Source organism: Pteropus medius, unplaced genomic scaffold, assembly GCF_902729225.1.
Source record: "Pteropus medius unplaced genomic scaffold, Ma_sr-lr_union100, whole genome shotgun sequence".
NCBI classification, from domain to species: Eukaryota; Metazoa; Chordata; class Mammalia; order Chiroptera; family Pteropodidae; genus Pteropus; species Pteropus medius.
In genome coordinates this window covers 23,332,318-23,358,621 of record NW_024352787.1, presented here as the reverse complement: position 1 = coordinate 23,358,621, position 26,304 = coordinate 23,332,318, and the positions used below count along the sequence as shown (strand labels likewise).

Genomic DNA, 26,304 nt, shown 5'->3' with positions numbered 1-26,304 from the left:
GTCATAGAATGTTTCTGTTGCATAAATAGAACATTCTACAGAACTAAGGAAACCTGGCTATTACAGGACAGATGCTATACAATATCGAAGGTGCCAACTGTCTGGAGATTTCTCCCCCAATAATTTTCTATGAAAGTTTTCAAATATACTAAAAAGTCGAGAGCATTGTACAGTGAATACCTGTGTGCCTCTCCACATTCACCAACACCCGTCAGATAGATTCTGCAGTTGCTAACATTTTCCTGTTTTACTTTCTCTTATATATCCAGGCTATTTTTGATACTCTTTGTTAATATAGTGATTAAACATCTTTCATATTTTGGATGGAAGGGACTCTGTAGTCTGGCTAAGTTACCTTTTATTTCTCAGAATCCTTGTGAACTTCAAGAACATAGGGCTGAGCTGACAGCAAAGGCTCTGATTCCCATGCTCACGCCATCTGAGAGCCTGCCGCCTATGCTCGGCTTCACCTGGTCCTGGCCCATTCAGATCTCATGAGAACCCGCGGAGTGTCAGTAAGGAGATATAAATAATCTCTCCCCCTCCTTTTAACATGTAAGAAAACTATCCCAGAATCAGGCTATGTATATTTTGGCATATACATATACATATTTGGCACATACATATTGGGTTGAGGGGTAAGCTTGGCAGGGTGTGGTGAGTATGGTGGTATAGTAATCTCCCATCTTTTCTGCTCACTGGAAATATTAATATTCTCTACTTCAGACTACTTAGTGGATTAGTCAGAGTTTCCAGGAATAGAAAATAAAGCCATATAATAACTGTGAAAGTCTCCAAGTTAATTTTTGAGCTGGTGTATAATATCTCCCGAAGTCTTTTTATTGCCTTTCCAAGATTCTTAAACTCTGTTCATCATTATCTCTGCCTCTTTTTAAAATTGAGGCAATGACTTATTAAAAGAGGTGGTTATGAGACATAAGAAGAGCTACTTTAATGCTTAGTAATTAAATTCGGTGTAGCACTGTTGAAGGTTAAGGAAGAAGCGTTTGGTATTTTAAGGTAGTAAGGGAGATAATTATAAGCTATCAACCCAAGGTCAAGATAATATATAAATCTGGAGGAGGACAAAGTAAGTCTACAGTTTGTCCCTGAGGTGGAAGAGCACAGTTAATTCTTAGGGTAAGTAGCCCCTTCTCTAGGAGTAAAGCCTTACCAAAAGTTAGAGTTGAAATAGATTGCGGCTGGAAGTAGGAACCTGGAAGATGCATTTGCTTCATTTTTTTTTTTTCCTTCCTGAGATCTTTCTAAAGTCCAGAAACAAACAAAATGAAATTGACATTTAAAAGGATGTGAGATATGGCGAATCCAATTGGTTTGTTCAGAACTTCCCTTCTGTACTTCCTTTCTGGAAGCTACCACAGTTATTCCGGAGCATGTACACGGGAGAGGGGCAGGATGGGTGATGAAGAGCAGCAGGAGATGTGGCATCTGATGCCAAGGGCAGGTTTTGTAGCCCTGACTTTCTGGGAGTGTGGTCTTGATGATTTCGGTGATGTTCTAAAGAATGCTTTAGCCCTTGACATTAGGGCTCTACTGCAGAGTTTACTTCTGAATCAAGTTAATGCCAGCAGCATTGACCTATCTTCATTCTCCTTGTCGGGAATGCATCTGTATCTTGGGTTGTTTTCTCCTGGAAGTGAAGCATTTGTTGGCTTTACTCTGGTGCTTTCGTGTTTTCCTGACATCCTCCGTTAGAAAAAGAGAGTACTTGGGGCAGAGGAATAATATGTTATCAGAATGCCTATTGAGAAGAAAAAAAAATAAGAGTGTAAGCAGACAAGCCACGTTCCATTCACTTTGAGGAAGACTCATGTGACTTATGAGACACACGAGACTTAAGAGAAGGCAAGTTCTTGAATTAGTAGGCTAAATTTAGTTTATCCAAGTTAGGACAGTTACAATCAGAACTCTTATTTGATTGACAATGGGAAGGGAGGGTCAAGTGGGTTTGGATTTGAAAAATCTGTAAATGAGGAAGTCACCACTTTTATTTTATTCATTTATATGTGTATATGTATACATATAGCTATAATAATTAGAATATCTTGGCACTATTAAAAGACCAAAAAGTTACAGATTATCCAAAACATTCTATTTTTACATAAAAATTTAGCACAGAGTAAAAGAGCTTTTATAAATGAAAGAGAAATAGGAGGAAAAATTATTCAACAGATGGTTAGGTCTTCATCTCACATCAAAATAAATTTTGGATGAACTAAAGAGTTAAACATAGGTTGCCAAAAAATAAGCCAGCAATAAAAATCTATAGCTCATACCTCTAATTCATTTAGAATGATCATTATGAAGAATAGATGTTAATTTGTAAAAATATTTATAGTACCAAATAATATAAAATATAAAATGAAGGGAAAGATGAAATAACGGGCATACTTTATTGCTGATTGTTTTAAGAGCTTGGGAATAGGTATTTTTGTTATCAGTTTTCAAAATTAGTGATGTGATTGGCATATTTGTTTGAAGAGAAATGTATTTATAATATATATTTAAGTTCACTCCTATTTCAAAAAATGCCAGGTCAGTGCTTTTTATGTACAGTTGTTAATCCCTCCAAATTGGAATGACTTAAAGAGGGATTTGTTCTGATTGATGAATCATTAGTTGAAAGACTTTGTTGTTGGTGAAGAGAACAGCTGATGGGCAGCACTGAACTGTAATGGGAATGAGAAGTGTCTGGGCTGTTCATTGCATTCAGGAAGCCAGCTTGTCAGAGTTGTTTTTCCTGTTTCGTATAATTGGAAGGAGATGGTTTCCACAAAGTGCATCTCTGGCTCTTAGAAGAATCTTGACATAACCTAGATGGATTGTGCAGTGGAGTCATATTTATGTTCCCGCGTGCCTGACCTCCTCACCCCTTCATCCTCCTTGTAAATCACCGGCATTAATGAGCGCACGCAGTACTTCCAGTGTATTAATTAACACAGAGAGAGGGATCGTGTTGCTCACTGCAGTCTCCCCGTTAGCCAGGAGTTCTGCCCTCCAAACTGACCAGAACGTTGACCATAACTGTTTACAAAATAAAAAGTAATTTTCCTTTTACTTCTTTAATGACTATCTGATGGAGACCCTAGCAAGCTGTGATAAGTAGAACCAGCAGGAAGCTAGAAAGAGTAGAAGTGAACAGATTGGGCAATATTTGCAGGCTCGTGATCCAGCTAGAGTGTTCTCGTTGCATCTTCCATGTGTTCAGCCATAGAGCAGAGACTTTTCCCGTTATCAGCTCCCCCTCACTGTTATGTGGGTTGAGGACCTGGGTGCAGAAAGGGCCTGGAAAATTTGATTTCTCCTATGTTGCATCTTCTAGTAACATCTACAGGGTAAATTCTGCATAGTCCCTAGAACTAAAATGGAATCAGAACGTCATGTTTCTGGTTTTGAGTCAGAAGGAATTTTTTCTTGAAGTCCAGTTTGCTCTATTATTTGTAATGTGGGATGGAAATATCTTGTACCCTAACCTATTATATCCAGTTCTCAACACTTGTGATGTTTAGAGGGAGAGATAGTTCCAAGATTGGACTGACGTGCATTTTTCTTTACTGCGCTGCCACCATATACCTTTTTTACTATCAAGGAGTTCACAGGATGTTGAAATGACCTAAAATCCAGAAAGGACAAGCCAGGAGGGGTGACCAGGAGAAGCCCTCATCTGTTTCAGAGTCCTGGAGCTTCATAGGTAACCTTGAAGAGGGAAAAAAGTCATTGTCCATTTTATTGATGTCTCGATTAGCAGTAAAATATTATAATGTAGACAGATTATTATACTGCAGCCAATTAGCAATAAAGAGAAGCGTTTTAATATACAAATTAATTAGATTTTAAATTTTAGGCAGTAGGAATTAAGAGTCTTCTATCGAAGGCTTCTACTGAAGATATTCTTAAACCAACCCTTGGTCAGATAAAGTCCATAAACTGAAAACTGAAAGTAAGAATTGTGGCCCAGTTATCTGTAGACTCCTAAGTGCAGTTAGGAGGCTTTGGAACTCAGTGGGCTTTTCTGCAGACTCTCCTAAGAACTAGGAAATGAAGTGTTCCAGTTAGTGGAGCTCTAGAGGAAAGTTACAGACATCAACTTGTAAACACAGCAAACATACAGTGAGTGGCTGTTCTCTCCCTGAAACCATGGGAAAGCGAGGGGAACAATGACCCTTCTCACCACTTTTTTCCCTTGTGCTAGGACCTGTGACTCTTAAGGTGGTCTTCTCAGATTGGTCAGAGAAATAGGTGCTGCTCCTTGAGCGGGTGCAAAGGCTCCATGAAAGCCCTTAGGTAGATTAGCATTTTGTTTTTCTTCTTGGCATGTACTAAAGCTTTTTTTTCCTTTAACTTTTTGGACGTATGATATACACATGTGTGTAAAGTGTGTTGAGCCTAAGAAGCTAACAAATTAAGTTGAGCTTTTGAAAGTTACTTTTAAATAACTTGCTAGGTTGAGGTACATGGCAAGCTAGAAGAGAACCGTGGAAATCCCTCTATTTCCGCCCAGGACAAACTGCGAGGGATGCGGCTGGCTGGATGCGAGGCGTGAGGCTCCAGGGCCAGTCCCAGGAGAGTGGGAACCGCCCAGCAGGGGAAGGTGGCCTCATGTGCTTTATAGGTTATTTTATCACATTCTTCACTGTTGGAAAGGAGGGTGTTGGAACTTTGTGTGATTTTTTTCTAGCCACTTAAGTTCTTAACACACTGGAATATACTTGTTCAAATAGAAGAAAATCTGGTTTAAAATGGCTTGTCTACATGTTAATGGCATATGAAGTGTGGGGCATAATCAAAGTTCCCCATTTGTGGAAGCCATACCCACAGGCTTTAATTTGCTTTCTGTTTCTTTTTGGTGATCTTGGCAAGATTTTGAGGCCTTCCCTATGCCACACTGGGTATCCTGTTTTAGAGAAATTTCAGAGCAACATATTACCTAGAAGGATCATATGTACTCTGGTGCTGCTGCAATATGGGGTGTCTCATGTGGGTCTTTTTCTATCTTCTTCACATATCAGCCATGGAAACATCTAGAAGGGGTTTCTTGCTCACACCAAAAAATCTCAATCCAGACAAATCTAGATCTGCTCTTACCAGCTACTCACCTTGAGTTAAAATGAATTTTCCTTTCAGGATAGCCTCAGTCTTCAAAGGTCTTCAAAGCCTGCAGGCCTCTGCCAGAGCAGCAGCTTAAATGTATAAAAATATGAAAGCACAACACAGTGTCTGTCTTCCCCTTATGTCCTTGTCAGCCTCAGAGAGGTGTTTGTTGCAAAGATCCAGGGGAGTAAAGAGTAGTAGAAAGTCTTTGGTGGGTGGGAGCATTATATAGGTGTAAGATCATCCATTGATTACTTGTGGGCACTCTTCTGGACCTCTTATGCTTTTCGTTTTTCCTGAAAATATCATTGATTCTTTATATTTCAAAGGGGGGCAGGGGTCAAACAGCATGCTTTCTGTAATATACCTGGCTGTGAAGTTATGCCATGGAGAAGAACTGTGACTTGCCCAAAGTGCCAAGGTCACAAAGCTAAATTTTAATGAATCATAGAACCTTTTGATTGGAGGAAGATCTAAAAGGTGATCTAGACTCAGCCATTTGTCTGATGTGTAAATCTTCTGTCTGGAGTTTCCTTGTCAGATGGTCATGAACCCAGGGCTTGAACACCCCTTAGAAACCTATCTAGGAGCTGTGTTCTATCTTTGGGCAACTCTAATTGTTAGAAAAGTCTCCTTTATGTTGGGCAGAAGTCTGTTCCCTGGGTATCCTTTCCCCTTGGGCCTGTGTGATACAGGTCTACTTCCTCTTCCAAAAGACTGCCCTTCAGATATTGGGAGCAGCAGTGTTCCGTGCCCTCCTCCCTTCCCCCTTCCAGCAGCTACTCCCCAGGAAACATGGCTTTGATTCTGCTCATCACCCTTTGAATTTGTTCCAGCTTCTATACAGCCCCTTCAGAGTAAGGCTTGCAGAACCTGATTCTCCCTATGTGGTTTAATCACTACTACCATCCCCACTTTCTCAGTTACGCATTTTTAGTAAGACAGTCAGAACTTGCATTAGCATTGCTTTTGACTGATTAGAGCTTACTGCAAAATGAATGCAAATACCACCTGTTGTCAAATAGAAGAAAGGAGAGGCAAGCCTTAGTGGCAGCAGGTTTTTAAGTCTTAAAGGTTTTAAGTATACACTTAACAATTGGCGCTATTGTAGTTCCAATTTTTTTTTCTTTTAACCCATCATTTCAGCTTATTAAGCTTTGGGGATTCATATTTCTGTCATTAAAAGTTAGTCCTTCCTTCCTTGGAAATTTCAGAGGACTTTGTGATACCTTAATTGGAGCTTTTACTACATTGCCTTATAGTTATTTGTCTGTCTTCCGCTCAGTTGTGAGTTCCACTAGGAACTCATATCTCATCATCTTTCTCTTCCTTCGTCGACACTTAGCTTATAGCAAGTGCTTAATATATTTTTCTTGAGTGAATAAGTCAAAAATATTTGCTCTCCCAAATTCTGCATATAATAAATAAGTTAATTGATAAGTAGATTGAAGAGGACAATACCTGTATGCCTTTTTGCACCCACTCTCCCTGGACTGGCTGTTGTTCTTTTCTTTGACAGTTGTAAGATGACATTCTGTCATGAATTCACATATCGTAGAGTCAGTTCTGCTATAACATTGCCTACGTGTTTGCAAAAAAAAATCACTGTGCTGTTATGCACAGCGAAACAGAACTACATGACTTATGGGGGGAAATGCATTAGAGACACAAAAATTTCATCACTGACGGATTGAAAAAAAAAGATAGGGACCTTATAAAAATCATAACTCAGTTCTACACATGGATAAATGGATAAGAAGTACATCAGTGCTATAGTAAATATGGCCTTTGCCTTGAAAAGGGCCTGAAGTTGGCTTATGGAAGTGGCCGTTAGAAGGATCACAGCCTGTGAGTTCTCGCGAAGTGGTGGAAGGAGGGTTATCTGAAACCAGATGGAAACACAAGACACTGGAAGTGGGTGGGTGAGAGACTCATAATATACGTGGCGAACTGAGGTAGCTGATAGGCATTTGAAGCTTTCATGTTTAGTGTGTTCCTTTGGGATTGATTCAGCTGGTGCTGTTTTCTGCATTCACCTGGTATTTCTTGCAGACAAAATTGCACATAAACAAACATAACATTCACATTGGAACAAACACGCATTTCCAAAACAAGCGTTTATAGCAGCCCGTGTTTTTTTATTCTGTTGTTCACTTGATCAGTAAAATGTCTTTTGTGTCCCTAACGTATTCCAGGCACTGGGATTGTAAAGATGCATAAATTATAATGCCTGCTCACTCCCAGGAAGCTCATAGTCTTAAAGACTTGTTTTTACTGAAAGGAATGAAAACAAGTGTTAAAGAGAAAGACTTGGCTCATCTAGCCATTTTCCAAAGTCCCCTCCAGCCAGAAGAATATTTTATAAATCTGGTCTCCTGTTACATCCAGCAGATTTCTCAAATCTGAAAGCTAGAGTTTGAGTGGCTCTTACTTTTCAGTTGGTATCTATTTAAGAGACAGTTTCTTTAGGAACAGCATAGAGGAAAGACTTGTATTTTACTCATCTAGTGTCGTTTAAAAATAAAATTTCACCTTCTATCATTGCCGTGTGATTTGTTGATGGCCTTAATTGAAAATAGATTAATTTGCTCAAGACAACCAAGTGACTCAAAGTCACTAATTAGCGGCAAAGCCAGAACTTGAATTCAGTTAATTTATGAACTATAATATAGTGCCCCTCAAAGTCATGTCATAAGAGAGATCTAAGTTCTGTTCATTTGGGAAAAATTTAAACTGACCAATCCACCAATCCAGTTACTGTTCATAATAGGCTTCTCATTATTTTATTTAAGAATCTTTATAAAATCCGGTACTGCACATACTCAGCAAGGTGTGTTTCCTTTAGGCTGCGTGCTCTGTAATTACATGTCTTTGTTAAGGCAGACAGAAAATTGTGTTTCTTTGTACTCAAGAAGATTCAAGCATTTGCCGTGAATTGATCTGGGGTTTTGAGGGAAAAACATCCCTGGTTGTATTTGTGGAATTTGCGGTGCATTCCAGAGGATTAATATTTCATTGCCTCTAGTCAGGACAGGCTTTCTTTTCAAGTTGGGTTTTATTTTGTTTACATCTTGTCCCTGGTCTCCCTCAACCCCCAATCCTGACTGATTTTAAAATTGTATCTGAAGTGACCTTTGTGCCCGCTCCGTAGATTTGACTGGGGCCTCCACAACCCACTGGCTTTGGACACTGTACCTGGAAGCACAGTTATTTCTAGTGGACTGGAATTTGAAGCAAAGAATTTGGTTAGCATTTTAAGAGAACAGGAAGGGATGGTTAAAAATGTGGGGCGAATGATAATTTCCCCTTCCTCCTTTTCTTTGTAAGAGAAAAAATAAACTGTATTTTGAACTCCTAGTGTTTGCAAAAAAAAAAAAAAAAAAGAAAGAAAGAAAGAAAGAAAAGCATTTTCAAATGGTTCTCATTTTTTGGAAGTCCCTGGGAGATAGGTTCTAATTTTCCTCAGAGGATATTTGAATTTGAGGCCCAGTGCTTTGAAAACACCAAATTTCAACTGGAATCATTTGTCGTAAATGTGGTTTGAGGGAGGAAGTAATTTATAGATCCGAGTAAATCAGTATCTGAAGACACATAACCAATGGCAATAATTACAAATAGATCCTCTGGGGCGAATGACTTTCCACTATTTGTCTCTGGTGAGGGGGACATGCTTCTCTGTGCAGTGGCCCTCTGAAGCCACCAAGGTTATGGGCAAGCACATTGTCCTAGTTTTGGGACATTAGCTTCATACACTGCTTCATATTACTCTATACACTGCCTCCTCCTATCTTTACAGCTTTTACTCCGTGCTTCAGAATGGCCTCAGTTCTGCTTTAGGATGAAAAGCCATCCTTGGCACTTGAACAAGGAGGACATTTAAGAAACAGCCAGGCACATTTAAATTCAAGTAGCCAGTGTGGCTTCTGTGAACACAGGGACTAGTAAGCTGTCCGTGACGTTCCATGTGGCTGCTAGGTGCGTGCTGCTATTGGGACTGACAAGTGTGTCTGAGCACAGCAGACTGGCTAAAGACAGATAACACGTTGGAAACAGCAACAAGAACTTTAAGACTCTGTCATTTAGGCTCTGATGACTTCTTTGTGTCTTCGTTCAGTTGAAGTGCCTAAGTTACATGTGCGAGTCATCACTTGGCAGTAGTCTGCAGTCTTCAGAGTGATGATTGTCTCTTGCAGAATCAAGATCTCAGATTGAAACGCCCTTACGGTCAGGTGGAAGAAGAGCTAGGGACAAAAAGGATTTCTTTCAGGATTACCTTTCTAAGTGTCCTTGAGTTGATACAGCATACCCTACCTTGTTATCTTTCAGTCACCCGTCTAGTACCATTGCAGTGATGTAGTTCCTCAGGAAAACTGTGATTTGACTATTAAAGTTTCAATTTGTAATATTTTTTTTTTGCAAATTAAAAAAATGAACTCTTACTCCGTTTTATGGCGAAGTCCTTATTTTATAAATCTTTATATTATGATCTTCCAGCTTGATTGACACTGTGTGTGTGTTTCCCAATTGTATTTTGCAACCGTAGAGATTTTTATTGGGATGAATCCTGTTTGTCCTCCCTCAGCCCATGTACTTTGGACATCGTCATTGTTCAGGTATCGTTCTTTCTAGCATTCATTGCTCCTTGGAGTTTCATTACCATGTAATTTTTCTATTTTTAGCAATTCTTTTTGGCTAATTTTTGAAAGCTTTTTACTGTGGTTTTCTCATAATGAGTGATTACACAGTAGTCTTAGTATCACCTTTCTTTTTTTTTTTTTTTTTTTTTTTTTTTTTTTTTTTTTTTTTTTAGTATCACGTTTCTGGATTTAAACCCAGTGTTCTGTTGAAAATTTGAATACTGTAGAAGGTGAAAAATAAAAATCCTCTTACACGTCTCCATAAGTTTCCCAGGTTTACAACCGTTTACATTTTCTTGTTTATTTGTTCAGTACACATGAAAGTGTATTTGTGCTCATAAAGTCTGCACACCACTTTAGATCCAGCATGCAGACTGGATCAAAGAAACTTTACCTACCTTTGACAGTTAATATATATCTCCTTTAACATTGTGTGCTTTTGATTGCCCCGTGCTTTTTTGTTGTTGTTGTTATGCCAAAAATACTCAAAACTATTAGAATCTTTTGTGATTCAAAATAGAACATTAGTTTTATTATATATTGAATATGGATCCTTAAACTTCATAATGGCTTCCAATTATTTTACATTTGCTTGTGCTATATACTGTTATTTTATTGCAGTATAATGTTCAATTATGGGAATGAATCCAAAGAGACTTGATATTTCTGGCTTAATATGTAATTGTTTATTGAGTATTTTTCTCATTATAGTGATTTTTTTCCTTTTGAATTGCAGAATACAAAGAAACTTGCTTAGAATTTGTAAATTGATTATTACGTGTTTAAAGAAATCATAAATTTATCAAGTGCTCACTGTACGGAAGGCATTGTGTTTGGAATTGAAATAAATGTAAAGATTTTAAGAGATCCCTCCCCTCAAAAAACTAGTCGTGTGTATTAAAATACCAGTAACAACGTAGAGTAAGTGCCTGGTAAGTCCCGTAAACATTGGGTATCTAGGATAGAAGTTGATCAGAGGGTTTGGGTGGCTGCCAGGGGCTGTGTTGACTGGAGAAGGATTAGCAAGGTGGCTCGACTAAAACAGGACTTTGAAAGGTGGGACTCAGAAGCACTTGTATGTTTGCAAAGGGCAGAGGGCAGGAGCGTGGCGCTTTTGGACGGTGGTGTGGAGCAAAGTGAGAGTGCAGCAGGGGCCACGGTGAGGACTTGGGAGTTTATTCTACACATGGTGAGAAGCCATTAGAGAGTTTTAAACAGGGGACTGACCGCATGATTCGGTTTATATTTTAAAAGCTCACTCAGGTTGCTAGAGAACAGATTCTATAACTATTGTTTTATTCCTGTTAAATGGCATCATATAAGCAGTAATTCACACCTGAGCCTCTGATTAACAAGGACTGAAAATAAATTGATGCTGTGATGCTGAGCTTAGATGGAGTGGGACGGGGTGGGCTTGATTTTAGTCATACTGAGCCTGGGGATGATGGCAGGACAGCCAGGTCGGCATGGTCCTCAGGCAATTGAAGAAGCGAATGAATGCCATATTACCCTGTGCCATTCTGATTTGAAAACATCGCAGAAGATAAGGTTCAGGTATTTGCAGGAGGTTTTAAATATTGTGTCGGTACATGTCCCAAACCTCAATTTGGTCGTCTGATGGCATTTCCCTTCCAGAATTATAGTTGTAAATGGGAGGTGGCACTACTATTTTGGTGACCGACTCCAGTCCCATCTCTATCCAAGGACAGTTACAATTTCCCACTGTTTGTTTCTACGGGGTGATTTTTATCATTTGAGAATTGAAAGGCGACTCAAGCGGATAGGTAGTTTTGGAGTCCAGGGCGCTAACCATTACACCATGGAACCCACTGGGTAGCTTGTTTCTGATAGGCCGATGTCACCATCCTCACTGTCTTCTTGCATCTTATAGACATGGAGCTTCAAATTTTATATTTGAGCGTGTTTTCTTTTTTTTATGACAAATTGAGGACAGTGAAATGAAATAATGACAAGTGATGAAATAATGGCAAATGAAATACTGGCCATGAGATTTTATTTTCCTACCAAGTATTTATTGCATAGATGGTTTATAGAAGATCAGTTTAAGACTTGGTAGGTTTGTCTTTTAAAAAAAAAAATAAAGTATTTCAAATTTAGGAAACACACAACACTCCCCCTCACTCCCTTTTTAAAAATATATTTCAACTTTTCAAGAATCATGGCTGGAGAGAAGCAGATTTACTTCTGTTCCTAAAGAAAGTTATATCTGTAGTCATTTAGTGTAAGAAGTCTTGATTTAAAATTATTTAAGATGTAGCAGTTATCAAAACTTGCTCAAATCAAGAAGATAGTGTTCATTAACCTACAGGTGAGATACTTTAGAAGGTTGAGAAGGAAAGGAAAATAAAGATGTTCTCCTAGGGAGTGTGCTATCAGTATCTTCTTCAGGAACTCATGAAATTTCAGAAGTCATCTAGTCCAGTCTCCTGATTCTATGACTAACTCCTCAAAATTCTTGTCATGGTCATCAGTGTCCTTTTGGACACTTCCAGTGAAGGGCAAAATAGAACATTAGCTTGTTCACTCATAAGGCAGCCCAGGTTCTTTCACAATTATGTATCCTTTGGTCCTGGTTCTGCCTGTGATGCCATTCACAATAAATCTACTTCCTCTTCTATGGTCCTTGAAGGTGGCTCATGGCTGTTCTTTGGGGCAAGACTCTATAACTCTCTGCCCTCCGTGGTGAGTGATCCAGTGAATGTGCATGGAGCCAGGACGGGAAAGATCACCATCAACAAGAACTCACTGTTGCTGGCTTTCATGACCTTCTTCAGTATTGGAAGCAGCTCCTGATCTTTGAACGACACCACCACCTCCCACTGCCTCACTCCTGCAGCAGCTTATATGCTGGTGGAGAACCTACTTGGGGGAGGGATGAAGGAAGTTATTTCCAAGAGTGAGTCTTGGGAGATGGAGACACAGAAGGATGGGCAACCTCATGGATGACATCCCTCAACAGTGGGGCTTGCTGAGGCTCTTTCACACCCCCAGCAGTGCTATAGGACAGTGCTTTGCAAACTTGAACATGCACGTGATGAGGACTGTGAATTTACCTCCCTAACAAGATCCCAGGTGATGCTAGTGTTGCTGTTCTGTGCACCATACTAGGAATAGCATGTAGAATACATTGCTATGTATAGTATGAGGTGGTGGACAGTCGGGACAAGAAAGGTCAAAACTTAGAGAAGCTGTCAAAATCCTCTTTTCCCTTCTTCTTCATCTTTAACTAAAAGATCAAATGATATCGGGGGAAAAAGCAGCTTTCGTGGATTCATTCTAGAGGCATCTGTGGTACTCACACATGTTAGGCAGAGTGCAGGGGCTGGGCCATTGCAGGTGGTGCGAACACATTTGGGGAGGAGGTTTGTCATCTGTCCTCCCGAGTACAGACAGGCATGTCTGAGTGCCGAGAGAGCACTCATCGCCAGAGGATGGTAGATAGTCCCCAGGGCGCAGCCCCCTTCTCACAATGACTTGCTGAGAATAGGGCAGGAGTGACTCTGGAATTTCTCCACCGTACATTGGGGAAATTCTGCTTTAGGGTACACTTGATGATACTCTGGAGGAACAGCCTCCTCCTCTGCTGCACACCAGGAGACGTGACAGCTGTGTGAACTTGGTAGAAAATTGACTGAGGTCACTGATACTGCTTGTGGGAATTAACCACCCCGCCTCCTATGCAGCTGTCTTGGCAGAGGATGAGCCCAGGGCCAAAGTAGTCCACAAGCCTTGGCGTTTACGATTTCTTCCTCCCTTCCCTCCAGAACAGAAAGACTTGGTGGCCACTGTGAGGAATCCCTCATTGAGACCTTTTTGATACCTGGGCCTTAAAGGGAGAGGGGAAAGGAGATAGAGGGATGTTGTATGATGCAGGTGACTCTCATTTTAGAGGGATAAAGGGTGCATGCTCTTGCAGACTCTGAAACAGTGAGAGAGTTAGCCAGTGTTGGCTGTATCAGCCCAGAAGCCCAGCTGGCATATCAGAGCCCTGCATACAGAGGGTTAAGAAGAAACTTGAGGGTGGAGAGTGTTTGTATGGAGGGCTGGAGCTGAGGGAGAACCTAGCCAAAGACTTGAAAGGTGGAAATCCTTACATGTCATCATCACACACCCCACCCAGCCTTTACTAAATGGGTCTCAGTGATTGTCTAATCTGTGCCTGAAATCATTTGAAATAGAATCATAGTGTACAAAGTAGGGTGGCTGATAGTATTTCAGTGGGATTTTGGTGCTGGTGGTTTTTACCTTTGTCCTTGAGAGAATAATCTTTGGTAAAGTTCAAAGTGTTGAAAATACGGATTAAACGAGAGCCGGTCATTTGCCAACTTTAATGGGCACACTAAGCTTTTAGAATGTGAATGTTAGTAGCTGGGTGCCTTATTCCATAGCCCCATAATATCAAAAACATATTGATACAACAGCCATGTACAGACCCAAGAAAAATTGCTTATTACATTAAGAGACAAAATGACAAGGACACACCACACCAAAGAATTTTTGCTTCAGAAGCCGACCAGGGTCAGATGAGCCTCACGATTATTGTCCCTTCTGGCTGTGGACACGAAACCCTCAGGTGACGGCATTAGAAGTTAGCAATGGGCAGCAGTATAGTGAGGAAGGTGTCAGATCTATAAATAGATCTGTGAGCGACTGTGATGAGCTTGACAGCTTTGAGCCCTCATTTATACTTAGCCATGCAAATACTGGAGGGAGGGCTGCCTGTGGGAAGATGACATTCAGTTCTCCCTCGCGTCCTTCCTTGATTGTTCTTAATGTGAAATACAGGATGATTAGGTACTCGGAAAACTTATATATTTTTTTAACCAAACATCTGAAATTATCATTCATTTTCCGTATCTTGGTCTCACCTCTTGGAAAATTTCTAAAACAAGCAAAGGATCTCTCCTTGCTCTCTTCAGTGTAAGGAATGTGAGATGTGACTTTTATGATGGCAATAGCCTTGTCCTTAGATTTGCTCTTTCTTCACTCAGAGTAGGTGTGGCATGTTGCCTGAATACATGCATATTTGGTTGAAAATCCTTTTAGAACCTTTCTTTATTAGGACCTTCTGTACTGGTGTGCAGACACACAAATATCTTGTGAAGTGTTGAGTGTGCACTGGTTTTGAGGGTGGTCGTGCTTATGTGTTTGCACAGCATCATGTGGGCGCTCGGCCAACAGCCAGACGGGGTGGATTAGGACAGGCCAGGAAGCTAAGACCCATGGAGGGCTGAGGGGCAGAGGCGGAAAGGCACTGGGGATAGACGCCAAGCAGGAGATGATCTTGTCCAAAGAGGCCAGCTGATGAATATTGAGACTGGCAGGAGGATGAGAGCAAAAATAATGGGGATATGTCTGTGAAGCCAAAACGAAAGCTTGGGCTTTCTCTGAAACGTGTTTGGAGTTTTTGCACTGTTCTCAGAAGCGATTGGAAATTTCACCCTTCGTCCCTGGTTTCTCATGTCAGGTGTCTGTCTACACGTCCCAAAACATGATTCGGTTGGTTTGGGCCTGAGCCTGATCCTCGGAACCAGTACAGCAGGAACATGTTACAGATAAAAGCACCTTACCAACAATAACTCCGAATCAATAAACTATAGTGGATGTCCTCATTAGCTGTCGTTATCTAAGCTTACATCTGAACCTCAGAGATAACTAATGCTGAAGTTTAAGGTCACAGGTTTCCTGACTGCCAGTTTCATGTCTTTTTCCTCCGTGTGTGTTCTACCTCGTCAGCCACCAACTATCAGAAGGCAGGCTCTTTCTTGTTCATCTTTGTATCCTCAGGACCTAGTACAGTGCCAGCCATAGGCAGTGACACTAATTAGATTTTTCCTTGTATGAAGCGAAAAGCACAATCAAAAGGATTGTATATGACCTTGACACTCTTGGGTTTGTTGGGGTTTTTTTTAAGTTTTTTTTTTGCATGCCCCTCTTCACCCCCAATAGATCACAGCCTATTTATCTCGTTCTAATTTTGGTCCTTCATTGCTCTTATTTACTAGAGGCTGCAAAAGAAATTAAATGTTTACAAGCTTAGGTTGACCTTTAAGGGTGCTGTTTTGTAGGTGGAAGCCATTCTGATGTGCTCTAGTCTATAGTCGAGGTTGATACTCCCCTTGAAGACCCATGCTTAAGGATTGGTGCTTTTGGGTGTAAGGTTTACAAGGAATAAACTTGAAACAAGTTTAAATGCAGTCAACTACAGTCTGTTGATTTTTCTTTAACCCCTGTCAGATTAACCTCTATCCTGGGTTAATCTGATAAACTAGGTGATATCCAAACCAGCTTCTCTAATAACGGCAGCCTCTAATCTGCTGGTCTCCACACAGCCTTGCCAGTGGGTTGCTGCTGTTTTGGCAGATGCAACGGCTATTTTTTCCTATTTAGGATTTCGCTTTTACTAAGAACCCTGGAGCCCTCAGAGGTTTGCGATACAGACTTCAGCCCAGAACTTAGCCTCCCAGATGGTAATTAATGTTTACACAAAATGACAAGCACAAAATGGAATCTCTTTGAGCCCTGCCAAGCACCCATCATTCCCCTGATCTCCCGCTCTTGCAGTGTTTGAAAATTAATTTGCCTTGAACAAACAGTGGGTTTTCCTCAATTTATTTATACAGTTTCAGTGACCAAGAAGAAGAGCTGCAAGACTGAATGTCATCCTTCCATTTGTTCGAGTAATTGAATCTGCTAATGGAACAAACTGGTCTCTGTTTAATGATTTGAAGAAAAGAAAGGGGGAAAATAAAAAGAAGTGTATGTTAGAGAAGGTAGACTTTACAAACCACCACTGGAATGTAGTTTTAAAGGTAGAATCAAAAACTTGGGGAGAGGTAAAAGTATTGCTAAAGTAATTCAGTAGAGCAATTTTTGTTTCCATATGTATATCCAAAATATGCAGCCTTTGCTAAAAATAAGATTTTGTTTGAGGTAACAGAATAGACAAAAAACGTTAAAGAATGGATATTGCTAGTATTTTGAAATAATTGCATATTGATTCACAGAAATTTGATGTATTCATAGGTTTCTGAGCTTTTTCATTTTTAAACATTTCAACATTTATTAATATTCCCGCATTTCTTATTTAAAGTCTGAGCTCTTCTTCCTTTGGCTGAAGGAATCTTCATTCCTTCTGTGTAGTATCTGTGGCTCTCATTTGCACAGATAAGTAGAAAAGTTAACTAGAAGAAAGACTAATTTAAAAATAGGACATGTCCTTGTCTAGATGATATGGATCAGACATTCAGAAAGATATGGATGGATGGGCGGATGGACGGGACGGATGGACGGACACATTGCCTAATGGCCCATGCCCCATGCGGTTTTCTGGATGTCTTTAAGGCTCATTCATACTTGCTGCCGTAATGACTTTGTAGTGAGTAAGCCCTACTGAGTCTTTTTAATCAAGTATAAAGACATGTAAAGACCAGAAGCACAGACAGGTGCTTTGGGAGACATTTTCCTCCCCCCTATCCCCCCGCCCCCCACCCACCACCAAAAACATTCATCATTTCCTTTCTGTCCAAGTATATACAGTTAGAACTAGTTAGAAATGTTGCGGATAGAAGACTAACACACACCATATCCTATCCTCATTTCTGAGTGGCAAATATTTCTCTGTCCTTTGGTGAAGAGCTTTGTTTAAAACAAAACAAAACACCTATCCAGTAGGTAGGGCAGTTTCAAAGGACTTGAAAAGTCACTTTTTCAATTGGCTGCTTCTGATGGTGGAGGTATATTGTCCATGAAGGGATTCATTTTAAAATATAATCCCTTTTTTCTTTCACAATAATAATACATATTCACTGTAGAAAATTTGGAAAGTTAAAAAAAACCACAAAGTTAAACATTAAAGTCAGTGGTTATTTCTGGACCATGAGATTACAGTTAACATTTTGATGTGTATCTAACACATTCTTATTCTTTATTTTCTGGAATGAAATATATAGTAGACATCTACCTACACATATAACTTAAAAATGTATGTAAAACCCTTATGAAATATAAAGGAGAAACAAATAGAAAGTAATTTATAATGACATATTTTAAGTATGTAAATGCTTATTTACATGAGAAGACCGTGAAGGGATCGGATGCTTGAATCCGTACGTAGAATGGGATGCTCACTCACAGGTCCGTGGGTTGTGGTAATTCAAATACCGGGATCAGCCTTAACCATTGATGTCACAGTTTTCCCCAGATGATGAATAACTCTTGGTCGTTTGTAACAGGATATAACATGACATACATGATGTGCAGTTTTTGCATTCCTGGAAAATTCAGTGTGTATTAAAACCACGCCTCCAAAACGTTGTGTTAATAGGCTGAAACAGATTTAGGTTTTGGGTTTTTCAGCTGCACAGATGTCCAGTGGGACTTGAAAAGTGAGTCGAGACGTTGTGTGAGGTTGACCTTCACGCTGCAACACGTCTCACCGATGCCCTCCACTCACCGGGACCACCAAACACACTCCCACAGATTTTAAAACTCCCACTAGGGGCAGTATCCTTGAAATAGAACCACTGGTTATGTGGCTTTGACTTCTTTCTCTTTTCCTTTGCGTTGTGAAACACCCCTGAATCTATGAGTTCTCTAAGAATTCCTGAGAGTTTATAGGCCTTGGGATTTATAGATTAATTCACAAGTATTACATGATTTTTGTTATCGTAAATGTGATCCTTTTTTTTACTGTTGCTGGTATATAGAAAAGATGTGGTTTTTCCTTATTTAGATACCTTACCGAGCTCTTATTAGTTTTAATATTTTTTTCCGTGGGTTGTCTGTTTTCTAGCTGTATTTATATTTTTTGTAAATAATACTTTTGCTGTTTGTTTGCTGTTGGTTTTCAACTTAAATGACAGGAATAATTTGTTTCTTACAGGTTTAGTCCACGTTGTCTATAACACTGTATGCACCTGGTACCTTTTTGAAGGTTGAAGTGTTGATTATTGAGTAGGTTTTCAATTTCTTTTTATGACCAGGTTTGTTTTTAAGTCAGTTTTAGTCATTGATATTTTTTTCATAAAATCCATTTTTAAAGAATTATTATTTGAAACTTGCACATTATATGTTATTTATATGCATTATACTCTCTATGCCTATAGTCATACCACTATTCGAATTCCCAGTTTTATTTGCTTTTCTTTTTCTTTCTTTCTTTTTTTCTTTTTCTTTCTTGCTCAGACTGTTTTGAAATGTAAGACCAATTTTCTTATGAAAATTCTAATAGGTAACATGATCACATGATTCAAAAAGTTAAATACACACACACACACACACACACACACACACACACACACACAGTAAAATACCTCCTTCTCCTCCAGTTTCCTGTCTGTCTAGTTCTCACTCCTCCCCAAGTCCCCAAATAGGTAACCACTGCTATTGGTTTTTGGGGTATTCTTCCAGAGCTTTATGCATAATGTAAAAAATAATATAGTTTTTTTTCCATTGATCATAAAAACTAGCATATGCTATACATTATCATACAGAGTTCCTCATTCATTTTTATAGCTACAGTATTTTCATGGTATGGACATACCAAATTTATATGTAACCAGTCCCCTAATGATTACATTTTGAACTGTTTCCAAACTTGCAATTCAAACTATGTTTCATTGTTTATAGACCAAATCCAAACACACCAGGCGGAGGGAAATCCAGTGTTTTTTTAGCTAACTGTTGCCAAATTGCCCTCCACAGAAGTAGTAGAGTTTACATTCTACTAGTAAAATATAAGAGGACCCATTTTTCCCAGGGAATTTGTATCAAATTTGTATCAAAATCAAACAAATTTTTTCCTAATCTATCCTTTTTTTTTTTAATTTATTGTGTTCGAGTCAAATTGAGGTATGATTTGCATGCATTAAATTCACCTTTTCTACTGTATATTATGCAGTATAATTTTAAATTGCATGCCTTTTATTATAAGCATGATGTGTTATTTTTATAATCACAAGAAGAGATTTTTAAACCTGAAAATGTAATGAATAAAACTTCTAAATAAGACTAGTCAATTTGCACGTTATTTCTTTCAACCTCAGCAAATTTCATCCTTTTGGCAAATTCAGAGCACACAGAGCAATACAAAGTGATTTTTTTAAATGTGTTCTTGCCAATTTTGGAGAAGCACGGTAAGACAAATTGACTGTCAAGATGGAAAAGCTTAACTGGGAAGATACATTTATTGAATAATTGAAAGGAAGAGGAAATGCATTACCGATTAGCTGCAAAAACGCATGACGCCTAATCTGTGCCTCCAGAGACTGTTGTAAATGAGGAGTCATAAAACTGTTTCAGTCCCAAAGTTCCTACCAGCCTTCAAACCTATCTCTGTCTTGCTTACAGGGTGCAGCACCAAGACGTTGATGGATTGACGATAGCTTTTAGGTTTAGCTGAAGGGCAGTGTTCCAGCAACTCTTTGTAGCCTTCCTAACCCTTTACACTGTCTGCTTGTACATAAATACTTTAACTGAATCCTGGAGTTACCATTACCTGTTTTGTTTTAGGGTTTTTGCTTCTTAGAGGGCAGCATAGTGTAAATCAGAGAAAAGGCACTTAGCAGTGGCAGAGTTAACACTAGGACTCAAGTTGTCTGATTTATTAAATAAATAGCCCAATGACCTCCAGCAAGCAGCACTCTCAACTTCTCTGGGCTTCTTCCCCATCTAGTCAGAGAGGGTTGGATTAAGAGCCTTGCTACTCACAGAATACTTCAAGCATCAGCATCACATGGCAAGATCTCAGAAAGGCAGACCCTAGCACCCCACCCCTGGGCTGCTGATTCCAAATCTGCATTTTAATCAGATCTTCAGGTGATTCATATGCACAGTAAAGTTCTAGAAGGGCTGGCATGGTCTCCCAGATTCTGGTCTTATACCAAACTTCCTGGCCTCGTAGGTTCCCTGTCATTCATCATATACCGTTTCATACAAATTTGCAGCGTTTGCTGGAGAGGTTGGGGTCTTCCCTGTGTACCGTATTTATTGTCGGTGATTGGGATGACTCTGAGGGCTCACCCATACCTCTCACTCTAACAGTGTTTAGGTTGCTAGTGAGACAATGGGGCGACAGGAGACGTGAAAGCCAACTCCGTCTGCCTTTACTGAGCCTGGATGCGAGCCCAAGCCTGCACGATGCCTCCTGGAAACTTGACTGTGTTGTCCATATTCTTGAGGCTCATTAAATAATGAACAAGGAGAAAGATATAGTCAAGCAAGATACCCGAAGCACTTATCTATTGTTTTCTAATGGGCTTCCTCACCAGCATAAGTAAATGCTGTCCTCTGGGTGGTGTCCCTTGGAAAAGGAAACTTTCTTTTATGTCAAACTTTCTTTGTCTGGACATTGATTTTTGGAGCGAGATCATGAATTTGAAGTTAAACTTAATGAGATAGAAAATGTTGCTGTGTTTATTTTTTACCATCCTAGTTCAGAGAGAACAAAGCAGTACCAAAGGACAGTAATGTGTTCCTGCAATTGTAGCAGGCTTAAGAATCCTAAATTAGTTGTCAGAGTGGGGAGGTTCCTCTCATTGAGGGGAATGAAAAATCTATTTTGTGCTGTTAAGATTTCTGCCCCTGACTTAACTAGCCAGCCTGCAATGTATGCAGCCTGTGATTTTCAGTGAGCTCATGTAATTACTTGCTGTGGAAAGTCTTGTGAAAATGATAGGAAAGAACAGAGACAGAAGCAGAGCTAGTACCCCTGGATATGGTAGTCTGCACGTAAAGGGTCTTCCTTTGTGATTTAGGAGCTCTTCTGGCTGAATGGGGTCTGTCCACGTCAAGGATTTTGATGTTCTCTTATAGCCCTTAAGTTGGGAATTCACTAAAAAAAATTTCAGCTTATAGTAAGCAAAAATCTTCCTAGAAAGATTCTCAAGACAGTACTGGAAAGAAATATGTATGAGTAGGATGTCAGAAGTCCAGAGTTACTTTTTACCAGCGCTTTATTGGGTGTTTTATCCTTTTGCACCTGAAACCTGTGAAGAGGGGGCCTCTTTGCATCGTGTGGGTATAAGTGTCCCAGGCTGGTTGGTGGGACTTGAAGATAGCCAAGTTCATATTAGCCAAAAATATGCTTTGTTTATAAACCCACAGTTTGTTTCTGCTTTGATGCATGTCACAGGTTTGATCTGTTTTTACCAAAAGAACATTGAAAATAAGGGATTTGCTTTGATGCAGATTTCAGGGAAAATTAAAAATGACAAGCGTGTATACGCTCATACATCGACAGGAATTCGTAGGACTGGAGAGAACGCCAAGGATTCTTTACACTTGATGCAGTGAGCTAGAGAGAGAAAGTTCATGCCCAAAGCAGTTCATTTAGGAAGGAATGCCTGAAGCACACTCTCATTTCAGAGGAGATTGGATTTTTTGGAACAAAAATGTGAGACTTTCCTCTAGATGTATACAAAAGTACTTACACATAAATAGGGCCATTTCTTTATATTTAATGTCATATTTGTCTTTCATTACTCTGTTAGAGAAGTTCATGGAATTTGACTTACGGGGTAATCAAATAACCAGTACACTAGATGTGGCATAGGTCTTTTGACCCTTGGAGGTACGCATATCTTTTGAATTCATACAGGAGCTTCTATTTTCCAACTTTCTTTTATGATTATAGAATTGTACTTAAATATTACATCAAGTCTCAGTCTCAACATCCAGCATTGCACCCCTGTGCTCACTTGGGTGAGGACTCCCTGCATGGTCCAGGGGGGATCCTTTAAAAGCTCTAGCATGTGTAGTTGACAGTAAATTTGATTGAGATTCACGTTTGCACCCTTGATCTCAGATATCACGAGGGTGAGTTGGTGAACATTAGGAGGCCTGACGTTTGACCAAAGTCTAGCACTTGCTGAACAAAAAATAATTTCAATAAATGTGAAGTGTGTCTCTTCTGTCAAAATGGAAAGCAGGGAGGGAAGCAAGGCCAAGAAGAAACATCTGTGTATGGTTCAGTAATATTTGTTTCATTTGCTATTGAAAACACTTCTCTTTTGTATATTCAAGAACTGTATTTGTTTTAAAAGGGAAAAAATCAACTTGTCAGCTATTGTTTCTTAATTTTGCTCCATTAAAGGCTTTGCCAAGATTAAGGAAAACATTCATTTTCAGACTCTCAGTGGCCAAGATTGCTTAATGGAATGCAGCCTCCTCTGGCTGGTTCCCCTTTCTCTCACTAGAGGTGTGGCTGCTTGAGGGGCAAAGGATGTTCCAACCCCCCATCTTCCACACGTGGTGAAGACGGGATAGGGGCTCAGAATTGGCACTGGGCCGAATCACTGGCACTGTGTGACCTGCTCTTGGAATTCGCTTTCCCCTGCTTTTTCACACTCACATGCCATTGCCTCTGGTTTTGTCTTTGCTCTCCCCCATGCAGATCCGGAGTTAGGTGTTGGCACACTACCTGAACATGACAGCCAGGATGCAGGGCCAATTGTCCCCAAGATATCGGGTCTAGAGAGAAGCCAGGAGAAGAGCCAGGACTGTGGCAAAGAGCAGATCTTTGAGCCCGTGGTGCTTAAAGACCCCTGCCCTCAGGTCCCGCAGCCGCTACCCCAGCCCCAGGCGGAGCCCCAGCCCCAAGCGCCTTCGCCGGACCCTGACTTGGTGCAGCGCACAGAGGCCCTGCCTCAGCCCACACGTCCAAGCACACAGCCACCACAGGCCCCGGCAGAGGCCCAGCTGCAGCCCGCTCCACAGCCTCAGGTGCAGAGGCCACCCCGGCCGCAGTCCCCCACCCAGCTGCTCCATCAGAATCTCCCACCTGTGCAGGCCCACCCCTCATCTCAGAGCCTCTCCCAACCATTGTCAGCCTACAACAGCAGTAGCTTAAGCCTCAACAGTTTAAGGTGAGACAACTTGCCCTTTTTTTGCCATCTTCTTTGGGAGGGGCAGGTAGTAGTGGGTTAGGGGTCCCCAGGGAGATTGGAGTTTCCTTGTTGAAAATATTGTCGTGTTCTCTCTGAGGCAGAGACGTAAGGGGGCCATCAGGTAAGACTCGGGTCTCTTGGGAGAGGACAGGCTGGGTCGGGTGGTGAGGACATTGCAAAGAACCGAAGTATCTACAGAGACTCCTGAGTGAAGGCAGGAAGGAGAATGCTCAAGAAACAGAGGCGAGGGCTCTGTGCCCAGGAGCCCACCTCTGGTGAGAGGCCGGGAATCGAATCCTGGGGCACTTCACAGACCACTGAGTGTTATGAGATCCTTAGACGAAGCTACATCTCTCTGCACCTCCAGAGGCAGGAAGGTTAGGACCAAGGAGTATTCTGGTTTGAGGTTTTTTTTCATTGTGATTTAAGTTCCTCTAAGCTGAGTCGGAGAGGTAGAGAAGAAGCACGCTGGGCATAGACAAAGAGGAGTTCACGCACGGAGAGCCAGGCCCTCTCCTGTCCTGTTTTGCCAAATCACCAAGGAAAGATTTTTAAGCAGCACAAAGGAGAGCTGCAGAGAAAAGGGAGACAGAGACCTGGGCGCCGCGTGTTGCCCACGCTTGGTTGTCCCAGGGGTTGTCATTCTAGTATCTCACACCACGTGGGGCTTCTCATCTTTGCTCTTGTTCTCCTGTGACAACCTGGTGACCTTGGGGGTTCAGGGACTTGCCATGTCCTCTCTGTGACAGGTGAGGAAACAGCCTGTTTTGGGGGGGTGGGGTGGCGATGGCCTTCCCCAGGGGGCCAGGCCCATCTTCAGTCTGGAAGCCATTTCCATGGCCTTCAGCAAATAGAGGTGACAGGGAACTCGAGCTCCCTGCGCTTCATTCCCGAGGTAGTGGGTGAGACAGCATGAACGCAGGCCCTCGTCCTCACTCCCTTTTGTTAATTGTATTGTTTTATAGGAAATGTGGCTAGTGGAGGATGGGAAGCGTGGGACTCTAGGGACAGAGGTGAGAACCTGGCCACAGAGGGGAGAGCAGACGGGAGGCTTTGGCAGAATCAGCTGTGTGGACACTGACGTGCGGTAGCTCTGGAGCCGCCGTTTCTAGTCACTGTGTCTGCAGCAGTGACTTCAGGAGACACACGGGGGCTCTGTAAGGAGGAAGAGCAAGAGAAAAGGTGTTGAATGGCTTTGGGCAGGGAGATGGGATTTTTTTTTATAAGAAAATTAATTGCTTACCTCTTTTTAAATTTGTTTCTTTTTGTTTCCCTTTTGTTTGTTTGTTTTGTCCTCCAATAGCAGCAGCAGAAGCAGCACTCCAGCGAAGACTCAACCAGCGCCCCCCCACATCTCCCACCACCCCGCGGCCTCCCCATTCCCCCTCTCACTGCCCTTAACCACAGCCCCCTGCACAGCTTCAGCCACCCTCCAGCCCCGCACACTCCCACCACCCCAATATGTTTGCCCCTCCCACGGCTCTGCCTCCTCCACCACCGCTGACATCAGGGAGCCTGCAGGTCCCCGGACACCCGGCCGGGAGCACTTACTCAGGTAGGGTGAAGGCGCGGCCTCGCTTACCTACGCTCCCGCTCCCCCTTGCTCCTGGCCTCACCTGCTGTTCCTGATTGCGAGGTTTTACCTTTTTACGATTTTCTGCTTTATTGGATGTATTCTTGTAATCAGTCCTTTCTGGGCTGAGGTTCAGCAAAGATATCTACCAGCACCCGTACGTACCAGCTTAGCCACAAGCCAGGTGAATGGGACATTGCCAAAGAGAACGGGTTTGTTTGAAGCCATGAGGCTTTTCCGACTGAGTTCACCACTGATAAAGTGGTGAAACACATTGTCTGTGCCCCGTCACCCAGGCTCCAATTAGAGTGACAAAAGCTTTCCCAGGCCCGTGTCTGTTTCATTCCAGGCTCTTATACTGCACCCCGGTTTGAGGGATTTCTTTTAGCTGAACAGCTGAGCGGGGCCCTCTGTCTTCTCCTTGGAGAGGGCCAGACGGACTTGTTATGGCAATACATCCCAGAATTTTTAAGGATAAACCTAGGATTAGATATTGGGTCCTTTTCTCCTCACCTGTATTAATCAGTCTAGGTGTCCCAAGCTGGGGTTCATTGTTCAACCACTAATACAGAGAACTGTAAAGCAGAGATTTACCCTTGAAGAGGGCGTGAAAGTTCTGCCATGTTAATGGCTGACATTTGTTAATTAGTATGCCAGTCACTGTTCTTAAGCACTTACAAATGTAAATTCCTTTAACCCTCAAAATAAACCCATGAGGCAGGCAATATCGTCTCCATATAATAGATGAGGAAACTGAGACACGACGGGTGATTAGTCATGCCCAGGGTCATTCACCTGACAGTAACAGACCTGAAAATTGACCTGACATTTGCCTCGAGTCGGTCAGCACACCACACTGACAGATCTTCTGTCCTTAAAAGCCAGGAGGCTAGACAGAAGAATTAGATTGTGACTGGGCCTTATTACTGTCCGCCTGACTGGTCGTCCCCTTGCATCTAAGGGCCCAGCTTCCCCCCCGAGAGCCCCTTCTCCTGTCCCTCAGTCTCGATCCCTCCCTAATAAGGTACTTGGATGTCCTGTTCACAAGGAAGTTACTGTTACAAGGGAAAAGTGT

General features: G+C 41.3%; 1 protein-coding gene across 1 annotated transcript in view; it reads left to right on the top strand.

The window, feature by feature from the left end:
- AUTS2 (activator of transcription and developmental regulator AUTS2) overlaps positions 1 to 26,304 on the top strand; it is a 1,077,358-nt gene that overhangs the window by 1,026,330 nt on the left and 24,724 nt on the right. The window contains 4 exon segments of the mRNA XM_039849320.1: positions 23,164 to 23,635; positions 24,960 to 25,053; positions 25,056 to 25,083; positions 25,086 to 25,211. Coding sequence (XP_039705254.1) covers positions 23,164 to 23,635; positions 24,960 to 25,053; positions 25,056 to 25,083; positions 25,086 to 25,211 — 720 coding nt within the window.